General features: G+C 36.8%; 1 protein-coding gene across 1 annotated transcript in view; it reads left to right on the forward strand.

Moving 5' to 3' along the window:
* The window catches only part of LOC134538707 (histidine ammonia-lyase-like), a 58554-nt gene that overhangs the window by 7767 nt on the left and 28165 nt on the right, over window positions 1–22622 (forward strand). The window contains exons 3-10 of the mRNA XM_063380146.1: window positions 1169–1235; window positions 4482–4509; window positions 8460–8534; window positions 12865–12937; window positions 13696–13762; window positions 16594–16757; window positions 18243–18382; window positions 19534–19825. Coding sequence (XP_063236216.1) covers window positions 1169–1235; window positions 4482–4509; window positions 8460–8534; window positions 12865–12937; window positions 13696–13762; window positions 16594–16757; window positions 18243–18382; window positions 19534–19825 — 906 coding nt within the window. The remainder of the gene's footprint in view (window positions 1–1168; window positions 1236–4481; window positions 4510–8459; window positions 8535–12864; window positions 12938–13695; window positions 13763–16593; window positions 16758–18242; window positions 18383–19533; window positions 19826–22622) is intronic.

Genomic DNA, 22622 nt, shown 5'->3' on the forward strand with positions numbered 1-22622 from the left:
AAAGATGTACTTTTAATCTAAGTTTCTACCTCAATGTATAATGACAAACATCCATGGAACCAAACGCGAAGGTATAGCCAAATCCCACAGGCTGATGTTTTGCTTGTATGTAGTAGCATTGAGCAATAATTTAACTAGAAAAAAGCTGGCTTGCAGAAACTTTAAAGGTGCCTCACGATTCAAAATTTTTTTCGGGATTTATTTTATTTTATTTGTTTTATTGTCTTATCTTAAGTGACTAATTTCAGGCGTGACACCTTGTCTTACATTTAAACACTAATCCAACTAAATAAATAAATCAGTTAGTTTAAGTTCATTAGAAAGTAGGTTAGATTCTATGTAGATTAGTGAGTGAGTAAATGAGCGTGTGAGTAGTACAGGAGGTTGTATATGTTTATTAGATTTACCTTCGTTCATCACCAGGTGGAAAATCATTTAAAGTCGCCTTACCAAACAGCTTAGCGATAAGTAGCAAATTTATACACAAAATGATTAAAAATAATGTGATTTAGTAAATTTTTACAGGGAAAAGGTTGAATCTGCTTAATCATAAATATTATATTAACATTTGTAATAAATTGGAGTGGAATTACACTGATTTACAGAGATAGAGTGTTTAATATATGAAGAGTAAGCACGGACTAGAATATGGAATTGCATTACGCATTTTACAATTCGCTCCTGGGGTAATTAGGTTGAACCCAGCAAATTATGTTACTAAATAAGCAGACTCGTATTAAGCCCACCAGGATTAAAGTAATCGATATAAATACGCCCTCAAAATTATATATAGGATATATATATATATATTAATTAATAAAAGGTTATTTTTATTTTGGCTGCAATTTTATATTTTTGTGGTGTTGCAATTGAATTTATCGGCCTAATTTAATATTTTACCAATTGCAGCCAAAATAAAAATAACCTTTTATTAAAATCTGTATGATTGTTATAATCGGGTGTTAATTCAACACGGGATGCAAATGTTCTAAACTAAGTAAAATTTTTTTTGTTTGCAATCCATGAAAATTTTATTTTTTAAGAACTTATGCATGCGCGGGTTCACTTGTGCACAGGTTGAAATTTATACAGTATGTGGCAAACAATATTTTTAAAATATATGTTACGGAGTAACTTGAACATTAATTGTTACAATTTTTTTTTTCAGTATTGGAGAAGGAAACACTAGACAAGAACCAAAAACCTGAAAAACTACAGGACATACTTCAAACACTGTATCCTTTACTGGCTGTTTATTTAACGATTTTATAGGATTAAAAGAAAACAGTTTAATTATTTGTAAAATCTCAGACAACTTTACGAAATGTGTTAACTCAATTAATACTCTCCTTATCATCGATATAATTAGCCAAACTTGAAGAAAAATTTATCAGGAGAGACCTAAAGCACGGAACTTGCTACTATTTTAAAAATATTAAGAATTATTAAATTCTTAATTTTAATTTTCACTCTGAATAATAGCCTAATAGGGATGAGACAATTCGTTCTTTGACAAATATCGTTGTTAGTTTTACAGTTTGTTATAGGAACATTCTTAAGGGTTTTACTAAGCCAATGTAAACACACATTTCTTACCGCTTACTGAAAAATAACATTGAAAAATAAATTAAACTTTTACATGGATATTTCAGTTTTATAACTAAAATTAAAAATTATATTTTTAGGAGTTAAATGATATCAAAATCACTTTTTATGACATTATATCAACGAGGTTTCCTAAAATGAATATCGTTTTTCATAGAAAATTTTTTTCTGGGTTACGGAGTACACGCAGAAAATAGCCCCGAGAAACTAAATGAAAAAAGTAAAATTTGGCACAAAAAATGGATGCACGAGGTTGGCTAACCAGGCCAACGATACTACTTAATTTGTTTTCTGTATAATTAAATCTACAGGGTAATAAGTCAGGTTGAGTGCAACCATTCAAGTTCTTAAAATGAATTTACATAATAAATACAAAACTAACAGAGGAAAACAAATCAAGGTAAAAGTTAAACAAATGGGATTAAAAACATTAAAAAAATGATTTGTTTGTAACAATAAAATCAGTTAAGGAGTTTAGGTAGCACTGATGAGAAATATAAGATATATATTGACGGTTTTGTTTTGTAATGATACTGATGAAGTGAAAGATTAAAAATAGAGTTGTAAAACGAAGCGTCACGTTATCATCATATCCTAAGTTACTTGGTAATAAAATACGTGTTAACAATTTTGGCAAATCCGGCCGTGAACGTCACCCAAGGTCAGCGTTATCAAAGCGCGTGGGCTCACACAGATAATGAAACGCTTGCAAATATTCTCTGTGTTTCGCAAGACGTTACAGCATAAGCTGTCGTGGTTGGAAATGTTAAGTAAGATTCAACAAACGGGACAAGAGGAACTAGTTCATTCGAACCGTGTGTTTACGGGTAATGCGGTATTTTTTTTTATTTTCTGGGGCACAATGGCTGCACTCTGAACGCCATAAATTAAGTAGAGAAACACGGAAAACTTCATTTTACTGTCAACTACTAACGGTGATTTGCATTAAAGTGTTGCTACACTAAAGCTTGCCTCACACAACATGTTTTTAAATTTTTTTTTGTAATTACTTTTATTTAAGGGCTAATTCGAAAGTTTTAACTCCTATTCATATAATAAAACATGAATTTGATAAAATTTTAATTAATATAAACACATAAATAAACTTGTCCAAAATTATAATATTAGTTGAGTTTTTAATAATTAGAAAAATAACATAAAAATCTATTATGAGGCATGAACTTATAAGCTTTATTATTTAGCTTATTTTTATATACTTTTTTGTATGACGTATTAAAGTTTTTGATACTTTAAGCAATAGTTTAGTTCTTTTAAGTATAATGGAAGTAATTATTTAGTAAATTTTTTATTACATCAAAATTATTTTTACCAAGAATTATCTTTACTATTAATAATAAAACAGCTGAAATATTATTTTAATAATAATAGCGAATATTATCCGATTTATTCACTTTACGAAGTTGTTCAAGTTATAAAAACTGACAGTAAAAATCAATTTAATAACTATCTTCACCTAAACAATATATGACACAGGGCTGAAATATCATTTGAAGAATTTTCATTTGTAGTTCTGCCAAAACATATACGTACATATTGTTAGTGTAATTAGTGGATGTAAAAAAGGCTCGTAACTCTTCATATTTACTATCGCTTGCGCGAATTTTTACATTCATTATATTACTCTAGTAAAAATCTGTAAAATAATATTTGTAACATAACAAAATATCAGCTTACTATTTAAAACTCCTAAGTATGAATTTTAAAATTTTGGTTCATAAAGTACTGACATACAGGCCTGTAAAACATCCAAAGTCGAATTATGATTGCAAGGACATTTATCGTACTTAATTGAAACCTCCTTATATATCCGACCTCTCGTATTACAAAATCAATACCTTCTATGTCTTAAAAAAATTGAAAAATAATTTACGAAATGTATTCTATTTTTTTTAAAATTAAATATAAATTTATTTTGACATTTTTATTTACTACAGCATATCTGTATTTTCCATCCATTATATCTCAAACAAATTTTTTTTGCCTCTCGTGTAAAAACTTGTATATTATACTTTGGAGCTTTAGATATAAGCCGTCGAAATGCAAGTTAGATATTGAGTTAAAATTTATAGAAAAAGCCCATAAATAGATTAATGACGAAATAAAATCTAATTTATTTGTCAGACTTTTAAAATAAAATCCTCCGTAAACATTGAAACAACAAAATATGTGTAATGATATTTTCAGCAATAGCTTGTATTATAGCTTATAGCGCGTGCGTTTTAATGGACATTTACTCTCTGTCCTTGTTTCGGCGTGCTTTGTAGCCAGATGTACGCCACAGAGCACAGTTAGGACACAACTTTATAATGTAATGAAAAAAATCACAATTAAATCTGAAACCTATTTTGTAAGGGAAAATTTGGAACGTACATTATTTTGTTGTATTTTATCAAGAGCATCATCTGATACGATTCAATTATTACTTCTAAGACGTCAGCGAAAGAGGCGATCTTAGTTTCAACAGTTTTTGCCATCACTTTTTTTGTATCAATTAATATTAGAAATGTTGGCTCTGTTTGAACACAGCAAATATAGAATGCCTGGTTATTAATAGTGACTGACTATACAAATAGTTTCTCGTGTGAAATAAAAATTGATTTTCAATACTTAATATTTTTTTTCAAAATGACTATAACTGCAATAAAACTGTAAATAAAACTATTTTATGTTGCTAGGAAAATAAACTAACAGTGAAATTTAAAAAATTCTATATAATTAACAGTTACACACAAAATAAGAATTTTATTGTATGGCAACAGTGGGTGCCATTTACTATTTACAGCAAACTAAAAGTGAGACATTATACAGCTCATAACATGATCCAATTTGCATGAAAATCCTTAATCAATACCAAGACCGCAGCAATATAAACGAGATGAAGAGGTAAGTAAACGTTATCACGTACACGATAACATTATTTTAAGCCAAGTAGTTGGAATAACACCACCGGTGATGGGCCACAGAATTTCCAAAATCGCATAACATAGCATTGCATAACATAACATTGCATAACATAACATTGCATAACATAACATTGCATCTAACACTGCATAACGTAACATAGTGTACAATTAGCGGGGGCTTCTCATTGGAAAGCAGTGGTAACCAGTTCGTGCAACGATACAGGAAAATGCTTGACGTCACTATTTATTCCCATTTACTGCTGCTGGCTGTTTATTGTGCAGCACGTTGACTGTGCATGTTGCAGACGAGAATACCGTGCGTTACAATCTCACGCTAATAACGGCGGCTTGGATCGTCAAATGTTCCCAAATTTTTTTTCGACTTGCTTCTCCCTTAATTCACAAATATTTTCCAGATGTGCTCCCATTGCTAACCAATATGAAATTCAATTCGAGAGGAGTTAATCATTTTCATAGCTTAATCCCACAAATTTGAATATCTAAATTAAATTTGTATTGTTTAAAAAATTTCACATTTAGAATAGAATTTAAACTCAGTATTTATTAAAGCAAAGCTTTTTTTAAAAATTATTTTAAATAACGCCAATACTAGTTCACACTGTATGGCATAGATAAAACCTGAAGAACGTACAAAGAAAGATGAGTAAACGAAATCACAGAAAACATGCCAAATGAGCTGATTTCAGATGTTAAATGCATATTTATTTCAGCGGAAGGAAGTGGTTAGAACAATAATACACCAAAGACGAACAAAGTGGGCTGACAACGACGAGAGAGTTGCAGAAAAATACAGTAAATACAGACGTAAGTGTAAATCTGCAATGGAGTATGTCCAAAACCATGTTTTTAATCTATCTTTCCCGTTGTATGAATCATTCAAAGAACGTTACAAAAGGTTATTTAAAAAAATAAATAACACGAGGCGGTAGAAAGGAAGAGGCGAGAAAAAATAATGAAACACGAAAATAAAATTTATTTCGTTGCCGGGTAAGTTATTCACATTAGGCTAGTCAATAGTGTGAGTGATTGTGTGATACGAAAAAAAAAATTGTGAGGGAGACTTCTATTGCTTGCCAGTGATGTGAACATCAAACCTCGGTAACGAGAAAGTTCATGTGTGCTCACGTTGCAAATACACTTTTAAAACGAAACTCGCGGCACGAAAGTTAACGTAGAATAGCCTACTTTAAAATTTAAAATAATGCCAGGCGTGACAAATATAGGAACATTATATTTTCAACTAAATTTCTGGACGCGAATCACACGTAGTTCCTACACCCGCCGCTAGAATTCGTTACCGGAGCAGCTACATCGACTATGAAATCATTTGCAGGCCGAAACGTTAAACTATGTTGGCTCCGTTAAAAACGAAGACTTAAAAAAAAAAAATTACCAAACCCAGGGTTTTGACATGATTTTTGACAATGACTTGTTTTTTTGAAATACTGAATATCTTGTTAAAATTCACTAAATAATCAATACTATAAAGTTTACCTTTGGCTTTGTGAACTATGGTTCGCGCCATCCGCCACAGATGGCAGCACCGTGGTTACACGTTTCAGTTCCACGTGACTTCCGTTCCATTCACGAAATTATTCCTACCAAATGCCGTGTATCGAGAGCTAAGATGTTACACTTAAAAAAAAAAAAGGTCTCGCTCCCTTTACGTCGCTTAGCGGTAACTCTGAGCGCCGCTGCGCACACTTTGGGAACCCCTGTGTCATGAGAACGTATCCGGCTAGGCGTTAGCTGTTAATTCACTGCCGTAGTATCGGGGAAGGCGCCAGCAGTGCTGATAAAGCCTTAGGGCTCAGGAGACAGCCAACTGTCTGGTCAGCTGAGTGCGGTAAAGGGGCTGAGGCGGTGACTATGCTGGGTTGGTGGTCATTGCCGAAGCTTCTAATACCCTCCCGACAAACAAGAGGGAGTGATCCCTCAAAGTTATGTTTTCTTAAAAGCTCTGGAATGTTTATAAAAGCGAACTGGAATGTCACTTCCACCCTACCCTATTAGGGCGCATATGTGGGAGGGGAACGTGAGAACGCCGGCGGTAAGGTCGCAATAATCTGCCGCAGTACACAGGGCTTGCACCTTTGAATATATATACTGTATAGAAGTCGCGAGTGTATAGGATTTACTCTACGTTTTTCAGGAGCGTATGATGAGCAGCTTGGGAACTTCACCGCTGCAGGGCGCTGCCGTAACGCCCTGTATCGTCTTAGGTTGTTATTTACACGTTAGAGCGCAGCACTGTCGCCCGCTGTCATTCCCCCGCACCATCCCATCCATCATTCACTGCAGCTCAAGTGTCGTTCGACGGGAGGGGGAAGGGGTGTTTGAAGAGTTCGACACTTGTTCGCTAGGGACCACCACAAGTCGATGCCCTAGAGATGGTGGCGATTGCGGCGGTGAATTAACCAACTACCTCAAAACCGTATTAGAAATTTTAACCTGGGCTGGCGACTTCTATACATTATATATATATATATATATATATATATATATATATTTATTCAAAGCTTGCACTGAGGGTAACCCTGGGTTTACACGGCGGGTTTGATTGCTGGTTCGGTGGCGACGATGTTGGGATGGGTCTCCTCAACCTCTAGACGTAGCTTTCGGACTGTCAATAACCACACCTCGTTTGGAAACGGAGTGTCCGTTTCTTGACTCCCGGAGCCCATGAACTTGATTGGAATTTATTCCAATTTCGGACACGTAAAAGAACCATCATTCACTCCTTCTCGGGTTTGACCTCACGGGAATAGTTATCGAAGGAGTACAGGATGTGCACGGTTTTTTTTTTTCGTAGACCACGAGAGATACTGTCGTAGTATGTATAAACGTTTCGTCCCGCACTCAGCATAAAGTCATGTGCTTTAAGCTGTAGTCGCGATGCCACAACGGGCCCGACGCGCTCAACAGCCAATGAAATACAAGGTCACAGTGACGTCACCCCGACGGCCCGCAAGAAGTGGATTCTAATCCTAATTTCGTCATGTCGCACCGCCCGACAGAAAGCAAAACGGGAACGGAAACCTAACATAACTGAACTTCAAAAAATATTTTACCTACTTGGTAAATTTTTATGCTGAAAAAAAAAATGAAATTTTGTTTTACGTGTGGGTACACTTTAATATTTGTAGCTTACCTTCATATGCTTACATAAATGGATATCATCGTGTTTATGGTCAATGCCGTTATTGTTTATTGATGATGATTTTATTTAAAAAATGAACGAATCCAGCGAAAAACTTTTAATTAATAAAGTTCTGGCTCGTGGTATTCTGTATGGCAATGTGTTGAAGGACTACAGAATTCAGACAAAAAAAGAAAAGGCATGGGCTGAGATTAGCATATATTTTTTCTCTTCTACTCTGTTTTTGGCGTATTATATACTGAATTGTGTGAAAGTATTTGGCTTCGAAAGATTCATTTCATTTACACTAGCAGTAAAATATTTCATTATAAGCAAATATTTACATTATCAGCATAAATTTTCATAATTTGAGAGAGATCGATATACGTTATACTATAATTTATTTTCTGCAGATTGATAAGAACTGTTAATACAATTTTTTTATTTCTATCAGTTGGTAGAATGAATCATGGGTCCTACCAAACTCTCAAATATTAAGTGAACCATTATGTAGCAAAGAAAGGCAAAATATATATTATATTTGGTTGTGTGTTTATAAGAAATTATACAATTTATTTGCGTGGGTATGTGAAAGTAAACGCGGAAATTTTTTTCCGGTAAATAACTGGAAAACTTTTCCGGAAAACTATCATCTCTACCTGAAATATAAATTGCTCAGTAAAAATTTTTATCTCACAGATTCATTGAAACGGATGACTAACCTTGCTCAGAAACGTGTGTATTTTCTTTTTTCCCCTCGTTTGTTGCAGTATTTGTTCTTGGACGGCGAGAGCTTGTCGCCGAACGACCTTCGAGCCCTGGGACGAGGCCATTACAAGATCAAGGCGAGTATGCGACATTGCTTCAACTGTTTCGCACTCCCGTAACTGGAAACAAGCAAACAAGCAAAACTAAACCCTCGATCAGCCACGTGAAGCGTGACAGACCGTGACCGAACCACGAGAAACCAAATAAAGAAAAATAAAAGGTTGACGGAGAAATTTAATGTTTCTTCTTCCACCTTCCCTTCAATCAATGATTAATTCAGAGAAGAGTCAACTAGTAACTAAATTAATATATACATTTTAAATAAATAGTAGACTTTAGTAAACAACTGAAATTAGGAACTATATATATATATATATATATAGCCAATTCATAGGCCTATTGTTAATATAAAATATAATAAAAAATTATTTCAAATAATATAATATTACCAACAAAATTAAATATAAAAAATTGTTTTTTTTTTAATTTTTTAATTTTTTTAAATCATCTTAAAGTCGGGGTGAACTGAGATTTTGGATAGAAAACCGAAATTATTTTACTTCTCTCTTTCTACCACTGGTTGCTATCAGAAGTTAAGTACTTTGTAAACGTGGACTCAATATTTTTCACACACATATGTATAATTAATTTAATTGATAATTCTCTTTTTAAAGGTATACGATACTTGCAGATCGTTCAAGTAAATGTTGTTTAAAACTTAAGAAGCCATTTATACTGGTGTTAATGAGGCCAGTAAGTTGTTGTAGGTTTTGTAAACTGTCGAGAACTTTAATCATTCATATTTCACTATGAATAATAATGTGATAAGATTATTTTATTTCGATATTTATTTATCACTGCACTGGAATCATCTTTGACAGTTATATAGTCGGCAAATATACTTGGTGGAAATGTTAATAATCATATTACTACTGCTTTAAAAGATTATGAAAGAATTTGTATGACATATTATTATTTTTAATATATTAAAAATTAGTTAAAGAAATAACTTATTTAGGGGAAATCAATGCACAGAAAACTATAAAACAGTGAATCATGATTCGTTATTTTACATAAAATGCGTTTCTTTTGTACTATATAAAACAGTCCTTTATTTACAAAGCACAGAATAACATGTCCTTTTCGTTTCCATTAATGAAATACCATATTATTTTAAGATTAAAGCATTGTCATAAATCATAATTATAATTACGCTACCTTGACTGCCATTACCAATGCTGCACTTGAAAAAATAAAATCAAAGTAGGTTGCAGACATCCTGATTGCCCAGACCCTCCTCCATTCATGGCCATTAACAGTGACCAATCACAGCTCAGTTGTGACACCAGACCTGCAGTTGTTAATAGTCCTTGAAGAAGGTCACAGAAGGGCATGCAAACACGTCGGACACGGGATCCCCATGTAACTTAGAGAGTCACAACTTAGAACAGTCATAACTAAGTTATCTTGAATAAAACCACATAACTTAGAACTGTCATAATTTAGAAACGCACCACGCCGAAACACACTACTCAGAACCGTCTTAACTTAGGAAATTCTATGTTGTGTGTTTCTAAGATAGAACACACAAGTTAGAGTTTTCTAAGTTAAGACGGTTCTAATTTATGACTTTCAAAGTTGTGTGTTTCTAAGTTATGACAGCACCCCTTCGGGCACATCATAATTTCCAATGGCGTGGCCTCAACCAACGCCCTCTAGGCCTGCTTTCTGAACGTAAGGAGGCGTGTGACGTCATCATGAGTGGTCCTAGTCAAACGGGCCACGGGCGCGCACGTGTTTATTTCCTTCTGTAGCTCGCCAGATGTCAGTTTTGTTCGCGACATCCTACTGGATGGCGACGTAACGGAAATGATTATAATGCATTTTTTGTGTGGAAATTCCGTGTGTTCATTATTCATAATTTATATTTAAACATCAGCTTGAACTTCAGAAAGTGGTAAGAAACAGTTTGTAGTTTGTGTGAAATTGTTTCATGTCCACCATTTAAAGTCCAGAATTATGATCTTCAGAGATATAATTTCCTTGTTTTAAACTAAAAAATACCACTTTTTCGCCTACTTCGCGGTCAATTTCAGAGAAAATTGATGACATACGACGAAACCCTTTATGAGTTTCTAAACTTAAAATTAAATTTATTCTATATTAATTATTTCTCTCTAACGAACCAAAAAAAAAAACCCTCATTTTCACTCTCTCAAGAGTGGAATTTTGTCATGATATATAGTCTGTGTGTTAATCCAGTGTTTTGGATATGTCGTTTTAAACTTGATACATATCTATTCCGTAATAGCGTCGTGATTTAATTAAATACTTTCAGACTTACAAACTTTCACATTTATATTAATAGGGAGTGAAACCCTTTAAAAAAGTATGTAAAATATTAAAGTTAATGTAGGTGAACTTACATTGTTTATTTTCCATAGGACTGTACGATATTCATCAACAGTTTTTTGAGCAGAGACATATTGTGAAATGTTTGTTACTCAATTACTACTTTACAGCCGATTTAAATGAATTTTGGAGCAGAGGTAGCTTTTTATGGGAATCAAAACAAGTGGTAAATATATCCCGTTTAAACACACAGTTTCGTATGTAATAGTCATTAAAATCTTTTTACAATGATAGCGCTTGGTGACACAGGCTGTAATAACGATAGCATTAGGGATTACCCAACTGTCAATGTTAAAATTTTTTATAACCACTTCCTTAAATTATAATTTACCTATAATTTAATCTTTAAATATTTTTATACTTTTATTTTTCCATGCATGTGGTGATGAAACTGCGTATATAAGTGTAAAAGGCTTCAGAACTCGTGACTAAATTAAAGTGGAGCCCTTCAACAACGGGTATCAGAGCTAGTTGATGATATTTTATGTGTGATAGTCATCCCTAGTTTGTAACCTCTCTTAGAGGTGGAATTCCTGCATATATGAAAGATAATTTGTAGTTTTTGTATTCATGTTATTCATGCCCAATATTTATTTTTTCTTTTGTTTTATTATTCTCAGATGTAATGGATTTTTTCACTAGAAAAAAACCTTTTCCTGTCTATCTTAGCTATTTAATTTGGAAAAACGGATTGATAAAATCACATACGTTATTATTTATGAATTTTTTCTTTTGTTTCTTTCCTCTGCGTCATTCGCTTCAGAGAAATGATTTTTCGTTATAAATACCATTTTATGAAAAGGCGTTTGAAAGTTTGCAGTTAAAGTATGTTTATTTTAAAGACCAAATCATTTATATCAATCAGCTTCTTAATTACCTGAAGTATGAGTTTTTTTTATTAATTTAAGCTCACACGCTTTTCAACACATTAGCGATATAAGTTTGATTAACAAAACAAAGTTACTACATTTTACTTCAAGCAATTTATTTTTATTAAGTTCTTGCATAACCACCTTACTTGTTTCAGAATTAAGAAATTTGAATATAAAATTAATTTTACCCTATTTTAACCCCACACACACATTGTGGTCAAATTTTGAAAAATATTATGTGACTCTTCACGTACGTTATTCATGGTCAGGTTTATTTAAATCTCAAATTATGCTACATTCAGAAAAAATAAAATATTTTTTAAAAAACTGAAATTTCCTCTTGACTTTGTAACAGGTAGAAAGAGGTTTTCGTTTGTTTACTGTAAATATTCAATTAATTAACTTCGCAGATATATTTTTATCATAAAATCTTATTTACCCCCTTTTCACTTCCTAAGGAGCGTAATTACATCCATGCGTTTATATCATAATAGCCTAGCATAAGTTAGCCATTTTTACTGACAAAAACAAAAAGTTTCATTTAAACTCGTTCAGTAGTTTTCAGGCAATAAAGGAATAATACCAACAAACAGAAATATAATCACTTGTAATGGTATTGGGATGAAAAATTCACTAATTCTGATACCTTCTCTCTAGTCCTTATAGCCTATTAATACAAACACAAACTTGTTCAAAAATAGCCTCTAAAGTATTCATTGCAGTTATATTTAGCCGTGATATAATGAGGTTATAGGTTGCAGTGTGGTGCGATAGTGGTGCGTAAATTGAGGTTTAAAATAAAATAAAAATAATTCCGAAGCTAATAAGTGTAAGTCAAGATATTTGGTATGGATAACAAACTACCAAACTCTATCAACTCATTTTAATCGTTCCCTGACATACCCCTAAGAGGGTGGAAAAAAGATAAATATTATTTAAAAAAAAATAGAAAAAACAGATCAAAGTTCACCATGTGGGAGGGAAGATATTGAATAGAAATAACAAACCACCAAATAAACACCAACTCATTTATCATTTTATGAAATTCACTCCTACCATTTAGTGAGGTTTTCAACCGGTGTTAGGCTCAGTAACTTTAATGTACAGTCGCAATTTGTTGCAGTTGACCCACGAAGCGGAGATAAACGTGAAGAAGTCAAGAGATCTCGTAGAGAAGATCCTGCTAGAAAAGAAAGGTAGGTAGCAATTGAGAGACTGGTATTAATGTCATTATTAAGTGTTCAAATGCAGTTCAAGACACCTATTCAATAGTCTGTATCACTCTTAGATTGCAGTACATAGCAAATTGCGCTGTTGCCAGATTGATAAAACCCGGCTTATTAACATTATAAATTATTTTGTATATGATTAATAATAATTATAAAATTTTTAAAATTTTCTCAATTTTACGATTTTTTGATTTTTCTAAGACCAAATATAGTGTGTTTGAAAGTATAATAAATTACAATTGTTTAAATTCGGGAAAAAAATATAAATTCAAAAATCAAATAATTTTTTCACTGGAGAAACTATGTGTAGCAGTCTGTCACTAACAAGACATTTCATTAAAATTATGCACTATAGCAAAAAAAAAAGCCCAAATCTTTTAAATATTTTTTAATAAGAAGAGAACTGAATGTTATCAGATGATGCTATTGAAATACAACAAAAAACGTAAATTACAAGGTTCTTATTCAAAATTTTTCCTTTAAAAATATATATTTTTAAAAATTTAAAACAATATTTATTTCATTATAAAGTTGTGTTTAAGGCTATGTGCACTTTGGGTGTGTCTGGGAACAGAGCACACCTAGACAAGGACAGCGCTAATAGCAGATATAGTGCATTAGAAAGTAGAGTAAATCCGTTTGAATGCACACCGCAATCTAAGGACGAGACACGCTATAAACAAATACACACAAACACTCATTGAAGTTGTATTATTGTTTCACAGTCGTTTATGGAATCACCACCGGATTCGGCAACTTCGCAAGAACTGTAATCGACAGCGAAAAACTTGAGTGAGTATTAATTATCATTAAGAAACTTACAGAATCTCCAGGGGGGAAGGGGATAATACGAGTACACAGAAAAAATTATATACCTTTACAAAAGATTCTTTTGGAAACCAGTTGCTAAGAAATAGATTGTAATACTACAAGGAAGACATGTAAATCTGTACAACACATGACTATGTTTATTTTTGCATACATAAAATAAGATTTCAACTTCGTCGAAAACCTAAAGTCCTCAGCCGTGTTTAAAAGTCAAAGTCGGGTTGTTATTGCACTGCCCTTTTATGTCAGCCACTACCTCAGTCACACACTAAGTTCTCTTTACAGTCTCCGGTGACATGTGCCCTTCTAGCACAAATAAACTCTTCCACTCGCTCACTCGCATTCGCTCGACGAGTAGAAAAAAAATCTTCGTCGGCGAGTATTTTCGTACCTTGGCGGCAACTTGCCACTACTAGGAGGTCGTAATTCAACTGAGTGGTTTTTTCAGTAATCACTCGCGGAGCGAGTAGCGACTCGCTCCGCGAGTCGCGACGACGAGTCTCTGAACGAGTGACAAGTTACCTCTTCTTCTTGCGGATGTCTCCTGTCGGCACCTCTACGCTGATCGGGCTAAGTCCAGAATCTCTTGCAAGAAAGTTAAAGTCCAGCTGACCCAAATCTGAGGCTAAGTCCAGCATGCAGCTCGGCGTAGCGTCGGGCAGAGTGACGTTCCTGAATGACGTCACCACAGGCAGCCTGACGGCAGGGTGACGTAGTCGGCTGTGAGAGCTTCCTCTTCCACCGCTCAATTATATTTTATTTTATTTTTCCTAACCTAACTAAAATCTAAGTGTATTCGGGAGAAGTCCGGGTTAAGGGAGGGAGCTAGATGCGTCTCAGGCCGAAGCCTATACGCCTAGTCATGCTGGGATTAACCATGCATGCATCGTGTGCTAGGAAGCGATTGGCTAGCCTTGGCAGCAATTGATGCCATGACTAACTCCCCTCACTGATAAATCTAGACTATAACTAGAGATCGGTTGGGCCCAGGTAAAACTTGCACAGACACAGGGAAAAACCCTGGGCACTGTCATGCGGGGTGCAAATTTGCATGCATTAAGGGCGTGCCTCCTATTTCAGGTCTTGATTTTATATTTTTATTAATCACTGATCAACCTTTAGACTTTTTCAGTTGTTTAACTTTCACGAAATGAAAAATTTATACAGCGCATACGTTTTGCCTAATTAGCTGTCAAAGATACATTTTAACGTTTTTGGGTTGTACAAATAAGGAGAATTTAATTTATTGCAGAACTGAAACTTTTTAGGTTTAACTGCAATGCCAATGGCTACTTCATGATATGGTTTGCATTTCTATCACAAAAACTCATTTCATGATTCTTGGCTGTCATATTTCGTAACAAATTTGAGAATTTTGAAATGCCAGGTAAAATTAATCAATATTTTCTGAAAGAAATTCAAACCATTTCTTGAAGTAGTCAGTGGCATTGTAGTTAAACCTAAAAAGTTTCATTTTTTCTATAAATTAAATTCTTCTTATTTGTACAACTCAAAAACGTTAAAAAAGTAACTTTGGCAGCTAATTATGCAAACGCATGCGCTAATATATATTTCATTTCGTGAAAGTTATACAATTGAAAAATGTCTACAAGTTTATCTGTAATTACTGCAAAAATAAAATCTTGACCTGAAATGGGAGGAACCCCCTTAAGTGTAGGAGAATACAGGAGACAGAGGATGGTCCGGATGAAGAGTTGGCAGAGTAGAAGAGAGTCTACCATGCAGGGGCGTTGGGCACTTGGACTCGTGGTCCGCTTTGTATCTGGGCTGGATTTAGTGACCAGGGACACAAGCGCCCCTGGTGGTGAGTGGCTACACTGACCACTCACTCCGCCGCCGGTCAGCAGCTTCCGCTGCTCCGAAGACTGGTCGTAATAATTATACTCCTTGGTCTGCTATCCACTTCGTTGTCGAACCACCCAGAAGCACCGAGTCACTTCCCCACCTCCAGGGTAGGGAAGAAAGGGCGGCGAGGTCAAATGACCAATCACGTGGTTCCCCTTCCACCCACATTGCTGGGGCGAGCCTTGAGGTAACTGCAAGACGACGCATGCCGGAGCGGTGGGCCACCAGAGACACCTCGCTGTTCTGCCGGTGGCGGCACGTTCAGGGGCTAACTTACAAAACATCGTCGATGTCACCATTACGTTGCGGGACGGTAAAAAAAACATTGGTTGTCTGTAAAGTCGGTTTACGGACGATAGTTTAACGTGACAACGTCATAACAAAACATTGAAGAAATTATTGCATACTTTTATGAATAAAATTGAATCATTTTTATTGAATTATCACTATTTTGTATGGATACAAAGAAGGAGTGAAATGAAATCTACAATTTAATTGATAAATTTACTTTTATTTGCACTCATTAATTCAAATATGTTTATTACTTTAACGAAGAGATTATTTCAACTATAACTTTGATACATGTTTGCTATTTAACTTCTTCCAATCTGTGTTATTCTTTTAAGGGTAGGACGATGATAGGAAAAGTAGGAAAACGAATGGGAGTGTTTCAAGTTTTAATGTTCCTCGAAAAAAAAGTCAAATCGATGGTCATTCCAATCGAGTTGGAAGAGAGATAGATGCGGCGCAAGTGTACAACGAGCGTAACGGGACACGGCGTAACGGGACAATGCGCGTAACGGGACACTTTTTGCGTGCGTATAGCCGGCGTTCATCGATTTATTAGATGTTGTCAAGTCAAAAAAAAAAAAGAACCCGCGACACTGCTACTGCTGCTGCTGATGCTGGTGTTGGGCTCTCTCCCACAGGGAGCTGCAGTACAACCTGATCAGGTCGCACGCGGCGGGGGTGGGCAGCCCGCTGACCCCGGACAGGACCCGCATGCTGCTGGCCCTGCGCATCAACGTGCTGGCCAAAGGTCACAGCGGCATCTCGCTCAAGACGCTCAACCACCTCGTGGACGCCTTCAACGGTGAGCCGCGCGACAACACCAGCCTTGGCTCGACACCATCTCAGTCCATTCGTCCGCTTACGGAGAGAGAGTGAGAGAGTAAGTGACGGAGAGTGAGAGAGAGTGTGTGAGAGTGAACGTGTGTGTGTGAGAGAGATAGAGACAGAGAGTGAGAATGTGTGAGAGAGTGTGTATGAGAGAGTGAGAGAAAGAGTGAGAGAGTGACAGAGAGTGAGAGAGAGTGTGTGAGAGTGAACGAGTGTGTGTGAGTCCGTAAGAGTCATCATTCATACATTACAACTACGAAATTTTTTTTTTTACATTCAAAATTTTTATCTTTTTTTCGTAACGTACTGCCCGCGACGCGGTAAAAAAAAAATTAAAAAAATGAACCAATAAGTCTGTTGCGTCCGCCATTGAAGTCGCTAACGTCAGGGATGTTTCAAAAGTAATTGGCTGGAACAATAATATTCATTCTCGTTCTTAGCATCGCACCTGTTCGCACTATTATTTCTTTTTAATTCCAGCATGAGACATCATCACACATATACAAAGTAGGTTTATGTTACATAGATGTTATCGGGCCTGATGAACCCACTTCCGTTTTCTCACCTGTTTCTCCTTCCCTTAATCTAAAATAATTGCAATCATCCATAAATCAGCTTCTGAGAATTTCACCTTTTTCCGTGGTATTCATCGTTATGGAAAAATGTGGTCTTCATTGCTGCACAAAAGTTCAAGTGTGAATGGACATCACTTTGAGATCACGACCGGTTGAATCACTGGCCGGTCACTAGCGCTGTCACGTCACTGGTCTATCGCCTGCAGTTTTCATGTCGAGTTGAATGTCCGTCAGTCGTTTTCGCAAAATCGTCGTGAGCAGATAAAACAAAAAAAAAAAAAAACCTTTTGTTTAAACTACAAAGAAAAGTCTGCAAGTCTTTGCTTTAGACGTTTGACCTCTTTTTGATTTAATACACTTGAATACTTTGAACTTAATACTTTAAAAAAATATTATTTAAAATTTTATAACATAAATTTTGTAACAGTATAACGATTCTCTTTTTTTGGCAGAGTAGTTAAAAATAAAAAAATAAAATGTTTCATGTTAAGGTCATAAAATTTATTACAGAATGGTTTTGCTATCACAGAGTTTTATTTGGCACACTGATAACGTTAGGTAGGTCCCCAGATCGGGCCACACGTAAACGGTTGTCTGAACGATATCAGGTCGCGGGTACAGCAGAAAAAGCGCATGTGCATCACACTTCGTCATTTTCAACTTCCGTCCATGAGACTCACTCTCTTCATTGCATTTACGTTGATTACTAAACTTTCACCCTAATGCGCCTAAAATTTCAAAACTGTTTTTTGTTGTTGATAAATGAATTAAAACTGCTGTAAAATAATGTAACGTGGAAAATACCAGAAATGCGAGTTTCGGATCCAGGCGTTTGTTCTGGCCGAACGGGCGAACCAAGGCCAATGTTCCCGTGTTGCTCGCAGCCTCCTGCCTGTCCTTCGTGCCCGAGCAAGGCTCCGTGGGCGCCAGCGGAGATCTGGCACCGCTGTCTCACCTGGCCCTGGGTCTCATCGGCGAAGGGCAGATGTGGAGCCCGGAGACCGGCTGGGGCAACGCCATGAAGGTAGGACTTGCAACAGGGGGAAGCATCGCAAATCACGCCTCACTCCCACGATATCTTTGTTTTTTCCCCCTCTCGTCACCAAACAAATTTTTTGGCTAACCTCAAGGTCACTGCTTCATAAGCCAAGGATTGGCGAGAATCCACCACAGAATTTAACAACTAATGGACACAACATTTACTGTAATGCTTGTCAATTGTTAGGCGACTTTCCCAGGTTTGGAAAATGATTTTCAATGAACACTGATACAATTTTTCCGCCAAAAAACTATCAAAAATTCAAAATAAACATTTTCAACCCTTATAGGCATACCACATCTCACTGTTGCAGCAGGCAACTATAAATTATTTTATTGCATTAATGTTGATAACACTGAAGTAAATTCGCTGATATAGTCCAAGTGCTGATATAGGTACTTATTAAAAAAAAAAAAGTAATGGGAGGAAAACATTTTGCTACACTTAGATACAGGTTGGGAATAGGGAAGAAGGATGTGCACATGGAACCAGTAAGTTCTCTGCTAGAACTTAATTTTTTTTATTAAACTCGTGATTAAATAGAGCCATCAAAAATATTCCCTGCCTACCTAAGAACATCGTGCGGCAGTCGTTTTCCCGCCGTTTTCCCGCCGTTTTGGCTAATGCCCTTTCGGTTAAGTGACTGCCAGATGAAAACAAAGTGTCTGCACTTTTAGAAAATAATCCTTTGGAAACCTAACCTTACCTAAAATAACATAACCAAACTAAAACTAACATAACCAAACCTAACCTAACCAAAACTAACGTTATTAAACCTAATATAACCTAACCAAAACTAACATAACCAAACCTAATCTAACCACACATAACCTAATATAACCTAACCAAACCTAATCCAACCAAAACTAATGTTATCAAACCAAACCTAACCAAACCTAACCAAACTTATCTAAACCTAACCAAACTTTACTAAACCTAACCAAACTTAACTAAACCTAACCTAACCAAACCTAACCCAACCCAACCAAACCTAACCAAACCTAACCTAACCTAACCAAAACTAACTTAACCTAACCAAACCTAACCTAACCCAACCTAACCTAACCTAACCTAACCTAACCTAACCTAACCCGAACAAGGCTAAGCTAACACACGTGTGTGGGGGTGGGGGGCAGGTGCTGGAGTACCACGGGCTGCGCCCCATGCAGCTGGCGGCCAAGGAGGGCATCGCGCTCATCAACGGCACGCAGCTGATCACGTCGCTGGGCGCCGAGGCGGTGGAGCGCGCGCGCGCCGTGGCGCACCAGGCGGACGTGGTGGCGGCGCTCACCCTGGAGGTGCTCAAGGGCACGTCGCGCGCCTTCGACTCGGACGTGCAGCTCATCCGGCCGCACAAGGGCCAGCTGGAGGTGGCGGCCCGCCTGCGCGCGCTGCTGCACTCCGACCTCTACCCCTCGCAGATCGCAGGTACTGGTCGAGGTCTACAATTCATAACACGCGTACAAAAATAGATGATTTTGAAATCAGCCGTCACGTACAAGCTTTACAACACATCACGTGAAAAAAATTGTAAATTACCATACCTACCTTTAATTAATATTTTTTTTTTAAAAACGTGTCATGGCTATCAAAGATATGTATTTTTCTCCTTGAATATGTCCAACTCACCATTTGTCGGTTAAAACCATCATCTGCACGCCCGATAATGGTCACTGTTTGTTGGTCATCAGTGCAGATGGAGTGTGCAGTTGCACGTGTGATGAAAGGTACGAGACGTTGAGGCGAGCTCTCGGAGGCACCGACCATTGAGTGGAAGGTGCTTGCCGTGCTTAAGGTTTACAACCGTGAAATGGATGTTTGTCCTCGGACGACACCTTTCCTTCCCAGTTCTGCAAAATCCAGTCAGAAGCTCTTCAGACAGTGATAATATGTAAAGACCCCTGAAATTCGCGATTTCAAATCCCTAAAGGATAGAATCCATGATCCTCTATGCACTCGTGCAAATTACATCTGCTGATTGGTTACCGACTCGTTGACTGGAATGATCGTGATTCGCTAATTCTTCTGTTAAAGATTTTTCATTGGCCCACCAGAGTCCTTCAGATAAACTGTGGCCCAATCACTGAAGCAAAATAATGTCAAAACTATTTGGACTCTATTCTATCGCGAAATGAATCCGCGAATTTTACAGGTCTCTAATTAATATGCAACTTTTAATTCTCTTGAAGATTATCAAGGCCTATAAAAATTGTAAACTCGATTGTAGTTTTCAAACGTTACATTGTTAAACATAAATATGAGAACACATAGACTCTGCCCATTCGCTGAAACAGTGCAAATAATGTTCGCAGGGCCTTTCGCGGCCATTGTCCGAAGTAGCGTGGCTTCTGGGTTGTAGCTGCGTTCTTTGGCGAACAATTTCACTGACCTTTTCGGTGGACATTGCAGTCGCCATCACCAGGGAGCAGTTACCTACCGAAATGCTCCCTGTTGATGGCGACTGCAATGTCGACCGAAACGTCGGTTAATTTATTCGCCAAGGACGCGGTTACAACCCAGAAGCCAAGCTACTTAACAATGAAATCAAACACTTTACAGGTAAACACAAAAAAAAAGGCAACAGAATACTTTGTAGTGTGAATTATAAAAAAAGACTAGTAGTATTTTAATTAAATTACGTTTTCCAAAGCCGGGGTTTAGTATTTTTTTCCAAGTCTTTTTCACCTTTATTGGAGCTATTTCATTATATGGTTAAAAATTTTGGTCTGCTTATCAAATTATTCAATAGTCCACGTAGCTGCTCCGGTAGAGAATTCTCAAGGTGGTTGCGGAAACTACGTGTGATTCGCGTCCAGAAATTTATTTGAAAACAAAATTTGCTTATAAGAGGGGTTTGTTTTAGGGAGTGATCTGGGTGAAGCATATACACCTGCCATACAGGTAGAGGGTCACTTGCATCGTGTACTTTGTTCGGGGTTTGGCCAGCGATGGAAGCGATTGAAACCATGGCTTACTCCCCTGACGTAAATGAAGATTAAAACTATTAGTACTAGTGAAAAAAACAGGTCCGAAGAGGATAGCCTGATTATTAGTTTTATTGATCAGCTAATATTTACATTATTAATAAAGTTTTAACAATGTAGTTAAACAATTTACTCTTTTCACTGGAGCTCAGCTCTACAGTGGCTCTCTCTACTGCTCGTCTCTCACCTCGCAACTCTGTCTCTGCACACTGCCTCGCACCACTCTCTCGTCCGCCGCGCACACAACACCCGGGTGCTTCGGCCCTTGACGCACCACTAAGCCTGCCGCTCCACTCACCGCACAACCTCTTCACTTTACTGTCCTCGCAGGCCAGCCCCTCCGTTTGTATACCTGCCGAGTCTTGGTCTGGAAAGGTCTCGAAGCCCTCCGAAGTGTTGCGTCATCAGAACCACCGACTCAACACTCGAAGCTCCGAGAACAACGGTGTTATAGTTAAGCCACTCCATGCGTACGAGGATCTGGAAAGGTGCCGAATTCTCCAGAGACGCAAAGAATTCTTCGGGATCAATGGGAAAGCGCGGGGGAAGGGGAAGGAAGGGGACCGGGGTAGCAAGGCACCGCTGCTAATCGGATAAGGCGTGTAGTGGTAATAGAGGAACGGTAACTACCTGCATCGCACCCCTCACAGGCCGGCCAGCCTTGTTGCTAGAGTCTTCGTAACACTATGTTAGGTTGGGCCCAGGTGAAATCTGCATAGACACAGGGAAAACCCTGGGTGCAATTTGGACACGTTAATAGAATAGGAACATACAGGAGACAGAGGATGGTATAATTTAGGAGTTGGTCAGAGTAGAAAAGAGTCTACCACGCGGGGTTTGGGGACTCTTAGACACAAGATACAGTTTCATATTTTAATACACATCTGGGTTTGTAACCAAAGATGCCAGCTACCCTGGTGGTGGGTTGGTACACTAACCACCCGCCCGGCTTCCAGCAACGTCTTAAAACTAAAGGAGGAAGAAAACACACAACCTTACAAACCTTACAAACTAGGAATTATACAGATTATACTATGTGTACCGCCCGCATAGGCCACCATTTCGGTTCAGAGTCAGTTTCGTAAATTATTATTACAAGGGATAAATTCCTTAGACTATTCTTAAGATAATAACTTTATCAATTAATTTTTTTATTTGTTTGTAATAAATTTCAGTTTTTTGGTTTTTGAATTTCTTTCTTTCCTAGGATATTAGATTATCATATGCTATGCTTGGCTGAT

This window comes from Bacillus rossius, chromosome 14 (genome assembly GCF_032445375.1).
Source record: "Bacillus rossius redtenbacheri isolate Brsri chromosome 14, Brsri_v3, whole genome shotgun sequence".
Taxonomy (NCBI): Eukaryota; Metazoa; Arthropoda; class Insecta; order Phasmatodea; family Bacillidae; genus Bacillus; species Bacillus rossius.